Raw genomic sequence first — 21,822 nt, forward strand, 5'->3', positions numbered from 1 at the left:
ATGGACTTGTGATACCCATATCGTGTGTGTTGGCAATTGGATGAAGGTGAACGCAGACATCAAGTTCGGACAACATAGGCTCAGAATAACGTAAGGGAAAGTATTGTAAAAAGGTAGAGGGACCTCTCCACTACTCGCGTACCATTACGATTCTTCGCTGTTATTTTGAATCTTTAATTTACATTCCTGTCTGTATTTTGTCGTCTCTTTGTTGCTGTGTCGTATAGAGGAAGGGAGGGGGGGCTGCGCGGTTTACAATCTTTCGTTGCAGTCCAGGAGGATAGTTACATTTGCACTAACTTGTAGTAGAAACCTCACCCGAGCAGATCGTGTCCAAATACCGGCTTACCACATACTCTCTCCTGTGTGAAGCAAACATTTCAACGGGGAGTAGGTGGAGAAAACTGGTGGGGGATGACCTTCAATGGAAGGTTTCGTGCGACGCTGCGCGGCATCAATATTAGAAATGCTTCAATGACTTCGTTGTCATTGACAGGAAGTCATGCACAAAAGCAGACGGTTTTAGGGAGCACTCCGGGGGCATTGGGCACAATACCGACAGTGGCCCTTAACGGAGTGAACCCACTGCCCCGTTACCGGCACAATCTGTTGTTTGGTACACTTTCATTTGGAGATCGCTGGGATCGTATTCAGCGTCGGTTGGCTGTTCTTGGGCGGGCGTCTACTGGAAATGTGGTAGTTCCGTTTAGTGACAGTGCTGACGCTTTCCGACGTATGTGGGAGTCTGTCGATTCTGCCAGTGATTCGGTCCTGTGGCAAACGTACATTTGCAAGGACGATTTCGTCGGGCAAAAAACGGTCAAGAAGTTAGAGGAAGCGCATCGTCGCGGGTGTAAAACAGAGTTGCTGTACGACTGCGGGGGAAACATAACTGGACGCAGGCGGCTGGTGGGTGACCTCAAAAAGTCTGGAGCTAACGTCATTGAACATCGTCCCATGTGGGAACATTTTTTCCCCTACTTCCTCAGGGGGATGAAGTGGGAGCTCAGTCCAGGTATACGTAACCACAGAAAAATCCTTATCGTCGACAACAAGTTGGGTTTCTGTGGTGGCCTCAATATTGGGGACGAGTACTGCGGTACGAGTGAGGGTGGAAATGGACGCTTTAGGGATACACATTGTGTCGTCATGGGTCCCGCCGTGATGCACATGCGCGAAGTATACGAAGATACAAAGGCGCCAAAGCCATGGAAATGGAGCTTAGCCCGGTGGCGACAGATTGCATCAGCGACAATGAACCTTCGGTACCTTGAGGGTATGAATGTGAAACATGACTACCTGGAGCCCACCACGACGTTTGTGCGCCAGGGCGGCGGTGTTTACCTCCGCCGCCAGATGGAGAGAGCGGAACGTAGCACAGTCCGTATGATGGAACGGATGCGATGGAAACGGCAGCGTGAGCGCCTGAATCGATGTCTGCTTACGCTCGCGAAAAACCTTCGCGAGGGGCAGGGGCTTGTATTCAAAGCCGCAACAGGTAAAGGCGATGACGTGGCAACCACGGATGCGGGAAGCAAGAGAAACAATGAGGTGTCTCATGGGCAATGGAAACTGATGAAGCGCCGCATCGACGAGTACCGCCAGCGTGCAATTAAAAACGCCGAGGAATCCTTTTTCCGTAGGTTGAGGGTGGTTAACCCATCGATGCGCCTCCTTGAAGACACCTCACCCGTTGCGGAAGCTGAGGCATATGGTCAAGCGCATGCCGCTGTGACGCAGGTGCTCTCCTGTAATCCCCACTCACGTGACTGGTCCATTCCTTATGCCTTTTGGCAAGTGTCAAAGTTTGTTCACCAGAGATTGTGGGTTACCACTCCTTATTATATGCCTCACAGGAAGTTAATGCGTGCCCTTCAGTTGGCTGCTCGCCGTGGTGTCGATGTCCGCATCCTCGCAGGAAGCAACCGGACAACAGACCCATGGTTCATGTGGTATGCATCGAATTATATCACGGGTATGCTAATGGCATCGGGGGTTCGCGTCTACGAATATAAGGGAGGGCAGGTGATGCACGCTAAAACAGTGGTAGCGGACAGCATATGGACCTCCATCGGGAGTTACAACTGGGACATGATGAGCAATAAGAATATGGAAATTTGTGTTTGCCACCTGGACCACAATTTGGCTCTAACTATGGAAAAGCAGTTTCTTGACGACATGAATGTGAGCGAGGAGGTGAACTATGAAGAATATCAACGGCGCTCCTTGTGGCTACGGTTCTCCTCGTGGTTTTTCTACACCGCTTTGCGGATCGCGGAGAAGTTCACGTTTCGAACCTTCTGGGATCCCGATCTCTCCTCCGAGATAGACTAGCAGCTCACGAACCGTGCCCTAGTTGTTGTTATTACTATTCTGATCTTTCTGTACCTGACCCCTGGCGCTTATGTACAGGGAAGTGTGAAGGAAGATTCTTCGTTACTGAGCGGATCCCCACTCCCTCAAGGTGTGGTCCGGCCAGCCCAAAAAAAAATAAAATATAAGTAAAGGCACGCGGCTCTAACTGTAAGGCGGAGTCTCGCGATTAAAATAGAATGGACGTAAAAACAGCGCACAAATCAGTCAGATTTGTTCTTTCTCTTCTCCCACTTTGTTTTTTATTCCCCTTCCCTCGCCACCATACCGCTGGGCCGAGCCACCGTCACCGCCATGACTTGCTCAACTAATAATACGTGTTGAGACCCACCACCAGTTGGTGGGTGGCCCTCGACGGATATGGGGAAGGGAGAAGGGGTGCACGAGGGTGTTAAACTTACACACAGTTTCTTACACGTTTATCGACACTTGAGCATCTGATACTTATAATACGGAAAAAAAGGAGAAAGGAGGAAAACAAAGTGTAAGGGGTCTATTGGTTATTGACGGCGTTACTAATTCTTTCTTCACCATTGCGTGCGTAACATCAGCACCGTTATTTATTGATATATATATATATATATGTATGTGGCTTTTTTATTTTTACACTGTTCCTCTTTGTGCCGACCATCACAATTATTACCGCCGTTCTCGTCATTTTCATTTTTCATCCGTTTGGCTAGCGATCGAGAGGGGAGAACAGAAGTTGTGGGGACGGGGGTTTGGACCCGTTTTGCAACAAGGCGTTTGTTCCTTTGTCCGATCGATGCTGGGCAGTTGCTCACATTTCGCATCGCTTACGCTTCGTTGATGCTCTTGTACAAAACTTCCTTTTTCGCTCTTACCTCTTTGTTGTTGTTCTCGTTATTGGATGTTATTTTACTATTTGCAGCGCATAACTCATCTGCTGGTTATGCTGCGTTTTCACAATTTATCTTTGCATACACGTGTCGCACCTTCTCTCTTTGTTTTGTTTGGGTATCTTTCGCCTACGCTTCGTTAAATTGTCCACTTGCTACTGAGTTTTCCAGCGGTAAGTTGTGTTTTGAGCGTATTCCCTCACCACAACACCGATATGACTAACAATCATGTAGAAAATAATTGCATCGCCCACTTTCTGCGCCAGTCTGGCTCAGGTGAGGTAACCGGAAGGGTACACATGCTGCTGTTAGCAGCCACAAAGAGGCTCACAAGTGACATCAGAGAACTCAATAAGGAGGTGCGGCCCCCACCCGAGAAGTTGGGCGCCCTGGAGCGCACCACTCGCAAAATCAAGGAAATTGTTGCAGCTGCATTCAGTACGAGGCCACTTGACGTGGTTGATTCCACTGAGAAACATTCACGCGGAGTAGTTGACGTTTTGTGCCATGGTAGTCACGTTTACAGCACGGCGCTCGCCGATTCGGCTTTGGATATCACAGTCATCACAAACGACAACCCCCGAGCACGTTACTACTGGCGATCGCTGCGCGATAACGTAGAGAGCATGGAGACCGTTGAAAGCCTTTTATTACTTCCTGTTAAGGGGACGGAAGCTGCGGCTCTGCAGCCGTACCCTGCCTCCCTCCCGGTGACACTGCCATTGCTGGAGCGTACTGACATGCTGCAGTATTTAAGTACCGTCATCTCAAAATCATCACTATCGCGGGTTAGTATAAATCGTCATTCGCACAACACGTTCGAGCGGATTTGCCTTGGTGGCGCTGCGGATGAAATTGGCATGAATTTGACGGTTAATCAGCGCGACTCCGTAGAGGCTTGTGGGGTTTTACGCCAGTTCTTGCGTAGCAACGAGCCGGTGCGGCATGTGATCATTTTGATGAAAGTAATTCTGAAGCAGCTACATATACACTCTTCACAGCTCACCCCTTACGTCCTGACGTTGATGGTTGTTGCATTCTCCCGCCATTGTGCTAATGAGTATCCGCTTTGCGGTTCGTTTCATTACCCACACAGACGCAACATGGTGGAATCGGGGTACTTGCTACTTTCTTTTCTCAGCTTCTTTAGCCCGCCGCCACGTGGCCTGTTCACCCCCACAGACATGCTTATTGTTCCTATGCATCCTGACGGTATCATTAAGCGCTCGACGTGTGTGCCCGCCCCATCACCTGGGGAATGCGTTAATAGTTGGAAAGTTATGGATCCCATTTGTCACAATCAAAACGTGGCCGCCTCTTGCAGTGCTATCGATCAGTGTCCCCTTTTTTTCGAACGTATACTTAACCGCCTTCTATGTGGTTATTTGGATGCGTCAGTGCTTCCTCTGCAACACGTTGATGTGGAACTGGCGGATGGGAGCAACAAGTGGGAGGCGAATCATTGCCATTGGATGAATGCTTTTACAGGATGTGGTCGCCCTCTCTTCGCGTTATTAAAGGCGTGGAGAGCTCACAAGAAAACAGACCTCTCATAGGCCGTATTTTTGCTGATTCCTCTGAAAGGTGTCCGTTTGATCTTCCGGAGAAAGCAATTAACTTGTTTTGTGTTCCTGGTTTTACGTTGTTGACGAGTGTTCTCATGTGTTGTTTTGGGTATGAACCCGGCATTTCTTGTTATCATTGCCGTTTCCGTTAGCGTTAACTTTCGTTACAGAGGACAGACGCATTTTTGTGGGGAGTGTTGATTGCACATATTATATTCGATATATGCCAAATATACCCGTGGGTTATTTTGAGTTTACGTTTGTTTTCATTTTCCTTTGTTATTTCCGAGACTCGTGAGAGCGATTGTTTTGGTTAGTTTGGCATATACATAAGATGATGGAATTCTTTTTCTTTTATTCTTTCATTGGGAACTCTCAAACAAATAAACATAGTGACCGTTGTCTACGGTGTAACAGACGTGTCGTAAAACGTGTTGGTTATGAATGTTACACAAATATCCGGACACACGCGCACACACACTTTTTATTTCGTATATGTCACCCTCAGCTATTACAGAAACCCTCTCTTCTACCTTCGTTTTTATTAGTCAGTTGCGTCGAAGCGGTGTGCCCGTCGCTGCTTGCTTCCGGTTGCATTGATGCATAATCGTCTATACCACAGGGTTATGCTGCGCCGGAGGCCGCAAGGAATTATAGGATCATGTAGGTTCGGTCTGTCGTACCGCAACGTCTGGCACATCACATCACGACTTTGCAATGCAGGAAACACAGGAAGTCCACAAACAGCGACTGGCGCATCAGCGGAAACCGCCATAGGAGGGAGAATGGATGACACGAGAGCCCATCAATGGAATGATACAACCCTATTGAATGACATTGCACGCATTCTCTGTCAACTTCTGTCTCAGCGTGGTACGGCGAAACAGGACAAGTCCGAAGGCTCCCAAGAAACAAAATCTCTTCACGTTCACGAGCTCTTCCGTGAGCTCGGCGTCGAACTTCGGTATCAGCTGCAAAACTCCTCTTTTGGTCTTTTGGACCGGGCCCTCCAAAGTAAACCGGAATGGTTTGTTCTCAGTGCCAATGGATCGGCAGTGAGTTGTACGGAAGCAATGCGGTTGCATCTTGAGGGAATTGGCAGAGAAGGATTCACGGACACAATTCCTGGGGCCGCTAACGTCCCCAACCTTGAGTGCAAAGCGCGAAGTGTGAGATGCTCCAAGCCCGCAGGTCATCTTATAAGTTGCAAAACCAATGTATTGGTTCACGGTCCTCTGGCCACTACGCCGGTAGACGTGTCTAAGCCACCAATTACTCCCGAGGAAATCGAGCAGCTGAAGCTTAGACGGCTTATTTGCCCTCTTAATTTGTATTTCCTCCTTGATGGCCCCCCGGTGACTCTGTTCCCCTCCGGTGACAAGCCACGTCGACTCTCAGATCAGTTCCAAGAGTTGGATGCACTGTATGTTGCAAAGGGGTTCTTCTCGCCTTCTGAAGTTGCGGCGGCATTTATTCACATTACACCCACGTTTTTCGTGGAAACACGTCATGTTCTTAATGCCATGTCACCTGATGTCGCGCACAGCTTTGAGCGGCACATGTCAAGGGACCATATCGTTGATGCATTCTTTAAGAAGTATCCCATGATCTTCAAACTAAAAACTGGAAAATTTCAGAAGGCATCGGTGAAGCTAAACCTTGATTTTCCGTTTGTTCGTGACTATCCTGGTTGTGGCCGCGCTGATCGCCCCTTGCGACGTTACAATCAGGAGTACCGGGCCACGGTCGGTGGTTTATCGGCTCGGCCGCTTCCTTCAGCCGAACCGGCGGCGAACGCACGTCGTGGGGAACCGCACATCGACGTGAAAATATTTGAGGTACTTGTGCGAAATTTACCACGGGTTCCAACAGATCCCACGATTCCAAAGCAGCAGCTCGAGGAACAGCGATGCCAGTCATTTCCTCTGGTTGAGTGGATCAATAAGTTCTCCCAGGATGACATTGAGACGCTGAATAGTGTGCCACAAGCACGAGTGCTGACGCTCATGACCCGCTACGTCCGAATTTTCCAACTTATGTGCCATGGTGAGGATGGAAACGTGTTTACAGAATCGAAGTGCCTTGACCAGTTGCGAAATGGTAGGCGAAGTCTTCCCGAAGAGCGGTCGAATGCGTCTCGCGCTGCTTCGGACTCAACCAAATTAGATGAGGATCTCCAAGGGGAAGTAGTTGATTTCGGAGTTGATGATATAGAAGACGAGGATGGCAAGACGCCTGACACGGCACTGATCGCATCTAAAGAGGAGGTGAAACGGCGGGAGGCAAATCTGTCGGCTGCGTTGCGGGATGATCTCATTGGCTTGGACGAGATCTTACTTGAAGGTAAGTGTCCCTCAGTCGAACCCGTCGAAAAAGATGGCGTTACCTCGGGTCAAGACAATGGGGACAGCGCGTCTCTTAAGAATCCTGAAGACGGGGACGATGAGGTTGATGGTTTTGAGGGTGGATCCAACTGCGCTGAAGGGGACGACGTTTTCCTTCCTTGCGGCGAAGGGAACGAGGAAACCGAGTTTAGGCGCTCAAGGAACGTAGACTCTTCATTTCCCAATGAAGAGGAAGGCCAAAGTGGGTTTTACATTCCGTCGCGGTATGACATCATTTACGTCCGTCGTTTGCCCAAGCACATCGCCCCGAGAAGTCTAAGCGATTATAACGTAGCCACAACTCCCGAGCCTGAGCTGTTGCAGTATCTGGTGGCGTTCCTTAACCCACCACCCTCCCTGCATGGGAATCTTATGATGAAGAAGGTGCCGCCGCCTCTTAAGTTTGCGGAAGGGAAACCTCCCATGCCTTGGCGCTGGGTTCCCGTTCAACGTATTTACGCCTCGCTCAGCAAAGAGCAAAAGCGATTGCTCCGGCCCTACAAGGGACTTGTGCACTTCATGCGCCTCCACGGTGAGGTCTTTGAACTCAGTGACGACCTCTTGCATGTTATTGCGCATGATCCGCAGGGGAAAATACCTCCGTTTGTTCCTACGCAAACTGTCTTTAACAGTGAGGATCGTGTTTTGCTGCCGCCTACACTTGATGACGACGAGAACTCGAAGGCATCACTGATTGGGGATACGGAGCGGAACAAATTCCGGAGTATTTTGGGCGCTAGTCAAATACCGACTGATCGCCGCCAACTTCTGCTGCTTGACCCGCAGAACCCTCTGCTTGATCATGAAGTGCTGTGTGAGGAGGTTTCTTTCTTCATGCCGGACCATCCCGTTTCCCTCCATCAACTGGTGGCACGACTGCCACCCATTCTAAAGGCGGCACTTTCCCATCGGCATCGCAACAATTTCAAGTCAAGTAAACACCTCACTGTCTGGTCGGATGGCACTCGTATGATGTTGCAAAAGAGTAAACTCGGTGTGCCGGAAGCAGCACTTCAGGCGGAGGAAGGTCTTAGCGTAGAGGATGCTGTTGAGTGCATTCGGGAGGTGGTTCCTGATGAGGGCATTATGGTTGGGCATTTGCAACGCATGTTGCCGAGCGCAGCAAAACGCACGCTCAAGGAGCAATTTGGTGGTCTTCACACTGCTCTACTGGGATATCCGCAGTATTTCTACATTGAGAAGAATGGTGAAGACCGCAACAGCAGCATGCTATTCCTCGTAGAACGACTGCAGCACGAGTAACACCGACTCGTCCGTACCCAATACAACTTTTTTCTTTGCCCTTTTGCAAGCAAGCGGCGCCCGCTATTCTCTTGTAATATCTCACACTCTGGCAAAGGGCGATGGATTTGCCGGTGGATGATTATCTTTTTCCGAAAGGAAAAGATATGTTTGGTCCATTTCTGGTGTGTTGGATGGGTCAAGGGGATACCCGTTTGTGTAGTGAACAACAGCCGTTTTTTTTTCATTCGTGGGAGAAGCTATCGAAACTTTTCTTCGCCGCGTCTAAACTCAGCTTCCTGAAAGATCGAAATGACGTGGAACGCGATGGGAAATCCAGAGCAAGGCCGCGCAGTTCATATGCCAACTGGGAGTCACTGTATGTTCACCACAGGTGGATGCGCTCATGCGCGTGCGCATACGGGTAAATTTGTTTACATTATTCTGTCGGTTAATCGATGTGGGCTCATTGGCCAATGAAAGTGCTGCCGCATACAAACATAAACAAAAACAAGCAGTCTGGAATGCATATGCTTGCATACGTGCTTGTGCATGTACCAAACCGCGGTCAGCGCCATTGGGCTTCATATATCGGCGGTAAGTTCATTAGTCTCATATATTTTGCGATTGTTTAGCACATGCGCACTTACACACCGTTTCCATGACATGTTTTCCCGCTCTGTTCCCTCCTAGCCTCATTGAAATCGTCTTCACTTTCCCTTCTACTACTCTCAAATGCCAATAACATTGTTCAAATATATCTGCACATATACATATACGTACACATAAGTGAGGTGGTGGCTGCATGAGGGCGGAGCCGAATCCGAGCGTCGGGGAGCATGACCCACGTGAAAGCGTCTCGTTATCAGACCGGTCAGGGAACATTATGACCGATTGCTGCGCCTCGCTCTTGGACACAGAATGGCCAAACATACTAGGTGAACGGTGCTTCACTCCATCTGATGAGGAAGTATTATCGAGTGCAACACGGGAGCAACGCATTGAGAGAGGCATTGAGGCACCCTCTTTTGAGTCCCTACTACAAGAAATTATGAAGTGTTACCGAGCATTCTGTAACTGCTCAGGGACGGTACATTTTAAACACTTGGAATTTGAGCGTTTTTTGCGGCGCTGTTTATTCGCAGCACACGAAACTAATGGATTAAGTGTTTCCTCACCTTTGGAGGGCACTACTTGCAAGCCTTTTTGGTTGCATTACCCTCCGTCATATTTTCTCATGGCACATGATGTCGTTCAGAGCGTAGAGTGCGGCACCCCCCATTCTTCCAACGACGACTCAAAAACATCAAGCGCAACAACGGCAACACTGCACCGAACACCATCCGAAGACTTGAGTTTCACCGGTGACAGTGAAAATGAAGCCAAACGGCGAGAGCACCTTCGCCAACTGTATATTCTCTCTGTGCAACCCGTAGTACCCCGCACCATACGGAAAAAGCTAGCACAATGCGCGAAGCGGGAGAGTGCTGCCTCTCCGGGAGCTCTAGCTGAAGCAGTGCGGTACATGTTGGATGTATATTTCTTTTTCATACGCATGCAGTTTCTCCCTCCCTTCAACCGGCCGACGGGTTCTATGTACTCGACGTGCGTCCAGTTCATGACACGTGTCCGTGGGCGTCTGTTAACGCCGGAGGTTGCCGTCCGGTTCACTGAGGTCGCATTAGTCCTGATACTGCTTTCTGTCAAGCACCAGTCTGCTACCCGGTGCGCTTTAGATGAGACCACCGACAGCGCGGTGTCATCCCGACTGGAACTTCAGTTTTTGTTCAGCACATACTTTCCGGCATTAGTTGTCGCATTTCTTAGCGCCTCGCCGCTTCAGTCTATGGAGGAATTGCGGCACTCCCTTACTCGAACTGACTTGGCAGAGTGTCTGCCAACGTTGCAAACCTGTCGGAAGGGGGCGGAGCTCGTTAGAGAGTTGTTTGACTTCTCGCAAGGGGCCGCTCCGCTGTGGAGTGTTACGCTCAGCGAAGTGGTGGCTTTTGCCACGCAACATTTGCAGCAGAAAGACAAAGGCAATGAAGATGGTAACAGCCATGCCTGCATCACTTCCGTCCTGGGGGTGCCTTCGTCAGTGGATGACTGCTTGTTTGTTTGCGATGACACAACACTGGACTGCCTGTTGCGTTCCGCACCCAAGAGTGTACAAAAGACTGAAGAAGCGGGACATGAGCGGCTAAGAAAAGAAATAAATCAGACATTCCACCGAAACCAAACTGGCATGAGCCCGGAATCGGATGAATTCCACCGTAAGGCAATGCGGGTGACCTCCTCGTCGCCGAGTGGTCCGTACAACACACTTTACTTTTCCCTACACACACTCGCCAACATGGAGAGCCTCAGTCCCACGGCCTTATCCCTTCTGCTCACAGCAATTGAGAAATGTTTGGGACCTAAAGGTGATCTCCAGCCCCTTTGCACCTTTGCCTCGTCTGAAGTTTGTACATCCCTTCCGGTAATTGCAGCAGAGTTGCTGCGGGTGGTTGTGAGTGTGCTTGAAGCGGAGAGATCAATGAAATTCATGGAGGTAATAAATGAAGTTAGGGATTTGGTTTATCGCGGCAGGGAAAGCTTATGAGGGGTTGGTGAGGCGGAAGATGAGGAAATGGAGTGGTCCCCCTCCCCCCCCCCCCACACACACACACACATTTGAATCAATCAGTGTTGATTCGCGTATTTGAATGTATGTCAGCTTAAATATTAGTGATTTCACACACTAGAAAGGGATAGACAGGCACCAAACTCAAAAAAAAAAATAGTGAGCGAGCTGGGGTGGAACGAGTGCAAACTCGGAGGAAAGAGAAGATAGAGAGAGGAACGGATAAAGATATGCATTATTTAGTGTGACACCATGGATAATAATGTCAAGAGGTACCAAGAAGAAGGCGAAAGAAAATGGAATAAATAGGAAAGATGATAATTCACTGAAGCAATGGAAGGAATAAATAAATGTCGAGCAAGAAGGAAATGGCATTGGAATAGGAAGGTGGGGAAAGGCAAAAAATGGCGTTGATGAGCTGTCAGAGTAAGTGGCAATGATAAAAGGATGTGAGAACAAATGATGGGTGTGCAGGTGATATATATATATATATGGATGATGGGAAGGAGAGAAGAATAAGGAGAGAAATAGTAATATTTGTTGTCACAATGAGTATGGCGTCGGTCGTTACAAATCACCGTTGATTTGCCTATGCCATTTTCTTGTTGTTGTTGGTTTGGCATTGGTTATTTTTAGACTTTTTTTTCTAGTTTTTCTATATCCTAACGGTCGGCTCTGCGTTTGAATTCGTTTGATTGTTGCAGCTTTTGGTTCGTTCCCTCTTTCAGGTGATTTTTTTTTTCGTTTTTCCTCTTCACATGTCGGGTGGTACCATTTGTTTTTGTGTCAACGTTTCTTCATTCACTAGGGCGTGCGCCTAAAAGGATGCTGGAGTGAGTGGGGGAAAAAACCTGGATAAAAGGTGTTGATACCGCGTATGTCCATATATATTTATTTGTATACATATATGTGTGTATGTAGCCGAAAAATGCGTGTTGTACTCATATCACTTTATTAATAGTAATAACGATAATGATGAAGGGTTCTCCACCACTCTTCATAAGAAATTCTTGCTAACATTATTATTAGTATTAGTATTATTGTTGTTATTATTGTTGTTGTAGTTGTTATTGGTCTCTCTTTTGATTTCGTTTTTTATCTTCTTTTTTTTTCCGGTTCATCTCATGACCCCACGAGGTTATCGAAAAAAAAAAAAGAGTGTTTTTCGATCTGCCCCACAATTTTTTTTCCCCCATCCCTTTTACCCATTAGCACTACTCATCCGAGCAGATCGTCTGATTGTTTCTTTTGTTTTTTTTCTCTTTTATTACTTCCAAGTGGACCTCACCTGATGTCAAGTCCGGACAGAAAACAAACACTTTCTGCTTACCGATTTGTTCTCTGGCCGGACGTGGCGTTGGTACCGTTTTTTTTTTCTTTTCTTTTCTCTCTTTTCTTTTTTCTTTCCTCTTTTTTGTTTCGGTCGTTCATCTTCACATTCTTATTTCCAAGGAATATTTCCGATCTTCATCCATTTTTGTTGTTGTTGTTGTTGTTGTCGTTGTTTTGATATTTTTGTTTTTTTATCCTTCGATATTATACGCATGTATTATTTCTTCAGATTTGGTTGCATAATGGAGGACGGTAGTGGTGATTATGGTAATATCAGTAGATTTCCGAGATGAGTGGCGAAAAGAAAAACACAAAGAAAAAAATAAATGAAAAATAATTAGAAAATAAAACAAGGAACACACACATACATATATATATATATATATTTATTTATTTATTTATATATATACATAAACACGGGAAAAAACAAAAGAAGACAACTCGGCACTGCGTTTAAACGAACATATACATGCGGCAGTTACGTGTGGACGCGTTGCTCTGTACACACTTACGCTGACGCCATGAGACCTTTTTGAGTGTGCCACTAAAAATGCAACCTTCCTTCTTGCGTTCTCTTTTTTTTTTTTTTCCCCCCCTTTCCTCCTCCCCATTTCATGATTGACACTCCAAATGTATTGGTTTCGGTATAACTTGAGTAGGAAAAAGAAGGAAAAAGAAAAAAAAGATATAAATGCATATACATGTTTATTTGTATATTTGTACACATATGTACGCCCGTCGTATTGTGACTAGGAAATGGAGAGGAAGAAAGGAAGGGGATAAAAATGCAACAGGCGATCAATAAAAGAAGATGATGGGTTTCATCACTATTTGTATAGTTAAATTATAGATAACATGTATGGTGAGGTTATTTAAAAGATCCCACCATTCTTCACATCCGGTGCTACCGTACACAGTTTTTCACCAAGCGGTGATTCGTCCCTTTTCTTCTTCTTCTTCTCATTACTACTACTAATGTTAATGTTATTATTCACTTTCTATTTATGTTTCTCTCCTATAGTTCGTTTCAACCACTGACACAAACGTTATCTTTTCCCTCTCGTTCTCTCTTTCTCTCTTTCCCTCTTCTTTTTTTATGCTTTGTCCTTGTTTTCTTCTTAAATATCAAAGCGTTTAGTACCCAACTGGGCTCACGCGTTATAATGAGGGTGATAAATAAGGACGGGTTACATGTTTTTATTTATTTATATAATCAAAAATTATGTGCAGCGTGAGAAAGAAAGAAAAAAAGAAAAGAAAGTGACTTTAAAAGTTCAAAAACTATACGTATATACACACATTTATTTATGTATTGTATGCGTATGTAAAAGGGAGGGACATGGAAATTACTAGAATTGAAGGAATGTCAGAGCAATAGTAATTTAAAGAGTGTAGTTAGAGAGCCTACGGTTGCCATTATGGTCATTTTTTACCGAAGGGTTACGAAATGTTTAAATGCATATAAATGTGTGTGTTTGTATGTGTTGTGCTATTCGTCTGATTAGCTGAAAGAAAGCATGTGGGCGTGCGCGTTATGTGAGTGACATTATACTCTGCCACAAGACTGCGTATGTGAAGTTGTGTTTCATTAGGCCTACATCCAACTTTAAAAAAAAAAAATGTGTTGCCTTATTTTATACACCACGTCGATGCATTCTCTTCCTGATTATTACCTTTCTTTTCTGTTTCGGTGCACGCCTTTCTTTTCCACACTTGCGTTGCGCTGCTACGAAGGATTGTTTTATTAGGATTAGATGATAGTGGAACCCATATGACACATAATTAAGGGATAACAAAGAATGAAATTTGCAGGGTTTGAGTGAAAATGTATCTCACGCCATGTGGAGAAGGATATGCTCCTTCATAAATGGCACAATGTGCTTAACATATCAACTGTGCATGGGGGAGGTGATGATAAGAAATAACAATTTTTTTTTTAAAAAAAAAGAAAGCGAAGAAGGAATACCGACTTGAAGTCGTTTGTTTTGCATGATGCTGAAGGCTTGCCACCGTGTGTTCCGTTGCTGTGGTTGTTTTGCTTTTGGTTCACAGCCTTCACCACGTTCCGGTGGTTACTGCGTTAGCTCCAATGGGGTTTGGTATTATTATTTTTTTTTCTCTGTGAATTATTTGTGAGGTTGTTTTTTTTTTGGGGGGGGTGGTGAAGAGGGCGGTGGGGAGATGGGGCCCTTTGGTTGTTTTCCCTCACCTCTTTTTCCATTTTACTTTTATCAGTTTCCTTTGCATCATGTTGTTGTTGTTGTTGTCGTTGGCTCATACGAGCACCAACCAAAGACATTACACGCACGCTTACGTATAGGGATGATCATTGCACTTTGTTGCTGCCGCTCTCTTCAAGTTGATTTTTCTTCGTTTGTTTCCCATTTTTTTTTTCTGTCAAAAAAAAAAAAAATAGTGTAACGCACGATCATCCGACAATCAAGCGGACGTCAGATATGCACAGCGTCAATCCCTACCTTTCAGCGATGTCGTTTAAAAGCACGGACTCCAGATTTGAGGTAACTTTACCGCCGTCTCACTGCGAAGCGCTTCAGGGTATAAACAGGCAAGAAAAACCCAAAACCACTACTGTACCCCAGACGAACCATCCGCTACCACTCAGTGATTATGCGCAACCCATTGTCCGTAAAGCCGGCTTGGTTAAAGCGTCAACAAGTAGTGTTGTTTCCCAATTCCGTGCTGAGGGTAGTGTTATGGAGCCGGTACATGCTCTCCACACTTGTATTCGTCATTTCCTTTCACATCCCGAGGTGTACGGCAGCGATGTACGTGCTATGCTAGATCGAGAACTAATGTACGTTATGCGTGTGAAAGCGTCGGAAAGCGCCCTGCTGACATCCACCACCGTCCCTGTTTCCAGCGTATCACTCCCTTCCATTGCCAACACGGTGCCGGAGAATAACAAAGTCGGTACTTCTTTCCTCGGTAAATGTTCCAATTGGGTGGTCACGCCACGCTCCGTAGATGCGGCGGTAAACTTGGATGCGGCGTTTGGCCCCAACGGCATGTTTGGGCTCGGGAGCGCGAAGCTGGTTGATGGATCCACAGGACTATTTTCACTACTTGAACGAAATAGAAATCTCCTGACAATTCAGGAGCGGCAGCTGCCAATGGAAGATGGCGAAGAGAAGGGTTCGCCCTCGACTATGAGTCCCTTGAATGATTGGGAAGAAAAGAGTGTAAAAACCGATGGCGGACGTTATCGCGAAAAGTCTCGAGTGCATTTTTCCGTCAATACGCAGTCAGGACCGGATGTGTCCAGTGAATATGGAGCAAAGTTGCTCATTGATGGTGCAGGATACGAAATATCATTTCTCAGAAGTCAACTTCACCAAGTCGAGGCGGCGTACAACGCAAAGTGTATTCGCCTTCATGAGCTACAGCAGGAAAGTAATCGGTTCGCGACTGAGCTAGAGAGTTTGGAAGAGAGAAATCGTCAACAAAATGCAAAGATTAATGAGCTGAGTCAACAGGTTGATGGTCTAACACGCGAGGCGGAGCGGTGGAAACGCCGTGCTAATGAAATTAACATTAATGAAAAGGCTCACGGCGGGCGGGGTCCAACAGATCAAACACGCCGAATGCAGGCATCGCAGTACGTAGAGCTCAAGAGGGAGTATACGCACATGTCGCAGCTCTGGAGAGAAACGGAGAAGTCGTTGCAGGAGACAAGGCGTTCTTTGGAGAGTGCAGAGAAGGAAAATCGTGTCTCACACCGCTACCTGACGGATGCCTTTTCCTTCATTGAGAGGCTGGAGCGTCGAATCAAGCGGCGCGACGACTTCATCGAGAAACTAAAGCTTCGACAAGACTCCATGGAAGAGCGGTACGAAAAGATTTTGTGGTGCTTGAATGAGTTGCAAACCCTTAGGGGTCAGCACTCCTACGTAGACTATCTTCTCTCCGAGAATAACGTGTGGTCCATGTTTCTTTTCTCACGTCTTCAATGCCGCTTGGCGAGTGTGGGTCACGTTGACGAGGTGGCATACGATACAAGTATCCCCCTCTATTTCCGACGCACGGCAGCAGGAGGGAAGTTGGCCGATGCTTACAGCCCACAGCTTGTGTACAGATTGATAACAGAACACGTTCAGGGAAAGCGAAGGGGCCTACCGGTGGCCAATGATACTTTCCCCTTCGCAGTACCATGCTGGAGGGGGATGCATTCTATTAGCTACTTTTCTGCTACCGGCGGCAACCGGACTCCCAACACAAGCATTATGCTCTCTGGGGAGCTAACTCATGATCGACCGCGGCGCAGTCTACCGCTCCTGACGCTCGCAACTGTGCTGCTGCCACCGCAGAATGGCGCAGCACCCGGGGAAGTGATTGTCGATGAAGATATACCCAACAGTGGACAGTACGACCAACTCACTCTCCGCTACCTTATATATTGCTTCTGGGGAGAGCGTTTGACGCAGTACAAGCGGGAAACGGAGCGTCGGCGTGAAGAATACATAGCTGCAAGGGAAAAGGCGGCTGCACTTGATATTTCAGTTGACGTGGACATAGAGAGTGGGGCAAATGACATGGATGAAAGCATTAAATTTCCCACTTTCTTGGCTGCTCTTGTTGAATACGTGCGCCGCCTTTGCCCCTATAAGGCTCCGAAAGGGGAAGAGGAGAGTGCGCCCAAGCTTGTGGGTCCCGTCTTTGTTCGTGGTGTGGTGCTCAACCTCGAGGGAGCGCCTGCCAACCCACGCATGTGCCTTCCCTTCATCTTTCAAAAAGAAGAAAACGGGTCGGAGACGCCAGTTCCACTTTCCCCTCAGGCCCGTGAGCTGCTCTTCGCACTTTACTACTACGCGGAGGAATACAAGGATGTGGACTCGGACTTCCGCCTCTTCCACCTGGTTGCACATCAGCAGTTACCTGAGTTGGTTGCCATCAACTTCTACGCCAGCATGGAGGCCATGCGCACCGAATGCGATAACGTTATTTGCGAGAGCCTCAGGGGGACCCGGAACGCACCCGAAGACAAAACGTGCGACGGTGCTGAACAGCAATGCCCGGACGAAGCTACAACGGAATTACTTTTCACTGATTCGCCAGCGGAGACACTGCGCAAGGTGGCAGTGATGGTCGACGAGGCCCCTCTAGCTGAGGAAGACACTTGCATGGAGGCTGATAGTGATGGAGAAGGGTATGGTGTTATACTTCCGGGAGCCGTAGGGGAAAATGAGGGGAACAAGGAGAAGCAAGAGGCCGGGCAGGAGCCGACCCCTTGCTACTTGACGAAGTTGAAACATGACATCCTGGCTTGTCTCAACAGGAATACCGAAAAACCTGAGGCCAGTGCCACCAATACTTCTGTACGGTCACCTAAGGCCGACGATACCACCGAAACATCAGACGCACTCTCCGTCCCGAAACAGTGGAAGCGCATCGACGAAAAGTTGCAGCACATGCTGGCTCCATTTTCGTCCCTTTTGCATGCATTTAAGAAATACAAGGAGCGAAGGTCTCTCGGCGGGCGGCGTTGCGACAGACATAAGGCGAGATGTCGTTTAGATATGCTTCCCGGTTCCCGGTCACTGATTGCCATTGAGACGTTTATTGCAATACTGCATAAGCATTGCTTTGCCACATACGCCCTCTCCTGTTCCGGAAGTGTCCGCTCCTCGCTTCTTGACGCTGCAATGAAGGGTGGCCATGGTGGGAATGACGCAAATGATGTGGGCCCCTTCACACGTGTTGGCCAATTGCCGCCCATGAACAAGCACATCCGCCGCCTGCGGTTTGCCATTGCAATGGATCAGCCCTCCTCTCTTTTGCGATACACCGACCTCTTCACTGTGGATTCGCGGTTTGGTACGCCATCTCACTTCCATAACGAATACCTTAGATTAACCATCGATACGTACCTTGAGCAACAAGAGGCATACATGAATATCATCCTTGGTTCATGTGTGGTTCGTGATGGACGCACCATTCCCACTCCAGTGGTGGATTCGGATGGCATCTTGCCATTCCCGGCGCTTCGGGCGGGTTTTGAAGCCGTTCTTCGGAAGTTGTCTTTCGCTCCCAAAGAAAGCAACATAGTGGCCAAACATTTCCTTAACTACTGTGACTTGCTGCGACATGAGGATGATATCCGGCAGGAACAATACGTTGATGCACCGCTAGTAATATGCGCAGAGGTGGTATCTAAAAAAGATTTTGCGAGAGAATCTGCATTACTGAGAGAGCACAGTTGGTCTGTGGAGGATGAGGCAGCCTCCTGTTCACTTTTGCATCTCTCGTTTGCCGCACGAATGATGTATATTGTTTGGGGATTGAATTCCTCTTCGAAAGGGCGGTTAGCGATCTCAATGCTTCCAGGAGCTGCCCGTAGTTTTGTGAACGCAGGTTGTACGATTGGCGGGCAGTTGGTGCCTTCAGAGAGCTCCGACTCCGCAGAAGGGTTATGCCCACTTCGAGAGGACCTTGAGCCCCTCTTTAGGTTTGAAGTGGAGGAAGAGTGCCGTGATGCGCTAAACCGCGCTAAAGTTGGGTACGGGCGACGCAATGAATTGCGGCAGCTGCTGATGGAAACAGAAGATGTACCGACAACGAAGGCAACGGAGTCATCAGCGGCAATCACCGACGTGCGAGAGGTCGAGGGAATGGATCCGTGGGAGTTGCTGGTAGATATTGGTTGCTTTTGTCCCCTTTTTGGTGCTAGATTGCGTCCGGGAACACATTCATTGCACGGGGAAGCCACGTCCGTGTGTTCTAGGAAGACTAGAACTTCCAAGCGCGTTTCTCCGAGGCCATCGTCATGTGACACCGATGCCCCAGCGGGAGCCATTCATTTGTCAGGTGGCGCCTCGCTTTTACGGTTTTTCGGTGCCCGGCGGGCTGCGAAAACGAAAGGCGATAAGCGGAAGTCAAAGAATCGCAGGAACTCTCAAGAATTACCGGGAGCAGTGTTCGCGCAAGTACTGCGTTCTGAGGTCGCGCCTGTTCACTACCAAAGTATATTAGAAAACCTTGCTGCTGTGAGCTCTGAGGCAAACGCCTCCGTTAAGTGTGTTGTTGACCTTGCGAATGCCACAAGTCTCCTTCGTAATCCCCATGTTTCGTCGCCCCACTCCGCATCGTTACAGCAGCAGACGGAGGTAAGCAATTCTACGATCCCCGAATCGCCGGCCTCACGGCGCTCAAGGGCGGCAAAGGGCCGAGATGGTCACGCATCATTTTTGGATGGCAGCGAGCAGCGGGCCTACAGCCCACTCGCCATGTCATCTTCAGACAAAAGCGAGCTGGAAGGCGGGGATCTGGCACCCTCGTCGTTGGCGAGACAACTCCACGTTGCCTCCGCAGTACTCAGTTTATTGTAAGAGAAAGCTCTTACGAGAAAGAGAGGAAAGGATGGGAGGAGAGCGGGAAAAGAAAAAAAGGGGGAAAATGCAGAACAAACAAATACGACAAGCGGTTGGGATGAGGAAGCGAGGAGGTTGTAGAGGAAACTACGAGTTGACGTAAAGAAGGAAGACTGAGCACTTTGGGAGGGGAAGGATAGAACTCTAACTCATTGTTGGGTGCTCCCACCGGTGATAGTGGACGGTGACGGCATGTAAATGTGTTTTACACATGTCTCTCTTGTGTGTTTTTGTGATAGTTTTGAATTGTATGATGTCATCCCAAGGAGCGAAACTCGTCACCTTCGACCCCTAACCCACACACGCGCGCACGTACTTCTCTTCCTCAATGTTTTTTATAGACATCTGATGCGCCGCATGGCTTCAGAAGGCGTTTTTTTTTTTTTTCCGAATAGCTCTCAGTCACTTGATGTAAATTTGTATACTCTTCACCTTTGGTATTACGGTCATTTACAGTTGTTTGCGGTCGGTTACACACCACGGCAGGTGGGCAGATTTCCCCCCTTCCCCGACCTTCGGCTTTATTCTTTGATCATTTTGAATATTTATTGTGTTTGGCAATACTGCGGACTTCAAGGCCACATCGGTCCCCGTGGGTGTCAAGTCCCACATGTGTCTACACCTGACCAGAGCGATATGGCTAGCAACTTTCAACCGTATTGACCTTTTTTTTTCCTCAGTTTTGCATCTTACGGGTTTAAAGGCGTTGTACAGTTTTCGGGTCGATCGGCTGTTGACATGTCGCCAGCCCACGGAGGCGAAGGGGGGGAATGACCGCGTTGAGATGAATCTTTTTCTCACTTTTTTTTCTTTTTTGAATGGTGCCTTTGGAAGTTGAAACGAGCATCGCAGGTCAGCGGATTGAGGCAAATGTTAGATCAGTACAACATTTTCCCGGAGCACATGCTGCTGTCCATTCTTGGGCCTTATTCCTGTCACCTTGAAAATTAAAAAAAGGTGATAAAGGAAAGAAGGCAGTCGGACAAAGGGGGAAAATTTGTGTTTACACCTGATCGGACCACTTTTCTTTCTTTTTCTTTTGATCCATCAGTTTAGCTGACTGGATAGCTGATTGACCCTGGGATTTTTGGTCCTGGGAAGACGTTGCATGAAATTAAGCCACCCATCACTGTCACTTTTCTGGAGGCGCCCGTCAAGCTGCTGCGTCTTGTCACTGCACTTCCCATATTATGTTGCATTCGTTTTTACCTTCTGAAATTGTTCTCCATTACATGCACACGACAACAACAGTATCGTGGGGTTCGCGTCAGTGCGATGCGCGGCGTGGTGTACTACGGCGAGCAGTTTGTAGAGGTTCCCGATGCAACCGTCACGCTGAGGGATATATGCACATCATTCGGCCTGACGGGAGAGTTTGTGGGTTTTTCATTGAAAAACCGGGCTAGCGGTCTCGTTGTGGCCACGCTTCCTTTTGAGGTTCTCCCCGAAGTGTCAAGTGCCAGTGGCGACGTCGATGAGATGACGTACGATCTTATCACACCTGCTGACGGCGATGCCGCAACGGAGGAGAGAGATCCAACAACTGACGATATGACGGACATCTTAAAACAACTCGTGCAGCTTGGCGCCACCCCTTTACTTAGCGCAGAGACCGACGCATTGATAGATCCGTACGAACCGCGAGCGGCACCAGGGCTTTTGCTTCGCACCATTTACCCACCGTCTGCTTATTGTCCATACCGCTACCGTGGCGACCCCGTCAAAGCGGTTGGGCGTTTTGGTGCAACATCCTCCGCTGCGACACATTCAGCGAGTCCGCCATATATGAGTGCTGTGGAAGTGTACACTGTGGAAAAGGCAACAGGGGCAGCGCTACGAGGTCGTCCAGACCTGACGCCAAAAACCGAGGAGGAAGCAAATGATATTATGCGGGGGTTGCTTACAGCGGCAACGCAAGCGAAGGCGATGATTGCGCTAACAAGCGCAGAGGAGCGTCGCCACGCGGAGGTGGATGTCAAGCCGAACATTTATCCCACGGCCACTTAGTTTGCGGAGGTGAAACGGACGCGTATGCGCGCGCAAGGGACAAAAAAAAAA

At 48.0% G+C, this 21,822-nt stretch overlaps 7 protein-coding genes across 7 annotated transcripts, besides 9 other annotated features; all 7 read left to right on the forward strand.

The window, feature by feature from the left end:
• Positions 1-21,822: part of a sequence feature (sequence corresponds to BAC RPCI93-1H19) that runs on past both edges of the window.
• On the forward strand, positions 415-2,334 carry Tb927.4.2560 (cardiolipin synthetase, putative; the record flags this gene model as incomplete). Its single annotated transcript, XM_839313.1, has 1 exon — positions 415-2,334. One exon carries the CDS (start codon positions 415-417, stop codon positions 2,332-2,334), a length of 1,920 nt encoding a protein of 639 aa, XP_844406.1.
• Positions 2,930-2,957: a sequence feature (AT_rich).
• Tb927.4.2570 (hypothetical protein, conserved) lies at positions 3,449-4,789 on the forward strand (the record flags this gene model as incomplete). The annotated part of the gene is made up of 1 exon (XM_839314.1): positions 3,449-4,789. One exon carries the CDS (start codon positions 3,449-3,451, stop codon positions 4,787-4,789), a length of 1,341 nt encoding a protein of 446 aa, XP_844407.1.
• Positions 5,425-8,445, forward strand: Tb927.4.2580 (hypothetical protein, conserved; the record flags this gene model as incomplete). The annotated part of the gene is made up of 1 exon (XM_839315.1): positions 5,425-8,445. The coding sequence occupies one exon, from the start codon at positions 5,425-5,427 to the stop codon at positions 8,443-8,445; it is 3,021 nt and encodes a 1,006-aa protein (XP_844408.1).
• Positions 9,230-11,026, forward strand: Tb927.4.2590 (hypothetical protein, conserved; the record flags this gene model as incomplete). The annotated part of the gene is made up of 1 exon (XM_839316.1): positions 9,230-11,026. One exon carries the CDS (start codon positions 9,230-9,232, stop codon positions 11,024-11,026), a length of 1,797 nt encoding a protein of 598 aa, XP_844409.1.
• Positions 12,066-12,119: a microsatellite.
• Positions 12,414-12,467: a sequence feature (T-rich).
• Positions 12,525-12,553: a microsatellite.
• Positions 12,744-12,792: a microsatellite.
• Positions 13,574-13,603: a sequence feature (AT_rich).
• Positions 14,306-14,326: a sequence feature (AT_rich).
• Positions 14,629-14,651: a microsatellite.
• Tb927.4.2600 (hypothetical protein, conserved) lies at positions 14,836-19,722 on the forward strand (the record flags this gene model as incomplete). Its single annotated transcript, XM_839317.1, has 1 exon — positions 14,836-19,722. One exon carries the CDS (start codon positions 14,836-14,838, stop codon positions 19,720-19,722), a length of 4,887 nt encoding a protein of 1,628 aa, XP_844410.1.
• Tb927.4.2610 (hypothetical protein) lies at positions 19,963-20,427 on the forward strand (the record flags this gene model as incomplete). Its single annotated transcript, XM_839318.1, has 1 exon — positions 19,963-20,427. One exon carries the CDS (start codon positions 19,963-19,965, stop codon positions 20,425-20,427), a length of 465 nt encoding a protein of 154 aa, XP_844411.1.
• On the forward strand, positions 21,040-21,771 carry Tb927.4.2620 (hypothetical protein, conserved; the record flags this gene model as incomplete). The annotated part of the gene is made up of 1 exon (XM_839319.1): positions 21,040-21,771. The coding sequence occupies one exon, from the start codon at positions 21,040-21,042 to the stop codon at positions 21,769-21,771; it is 732 nt and encodes a 243-aa protein (XP_844412.1).

This window comes from Trypanosoma brucei, chromosome 4 (assembly GCF_000002445.2).
Source record: "Trypanosoma brucei brucei TREU927 chromosome 4, complete sequence".
In the NCBI taxonomy this organism is placed as follows: Eukaryota; Euglenozoa; class Kinetoplastea; order Trypanosomatida; family Trypanosomatidae; genus Trypanosoma; species Trypanosoma brucei.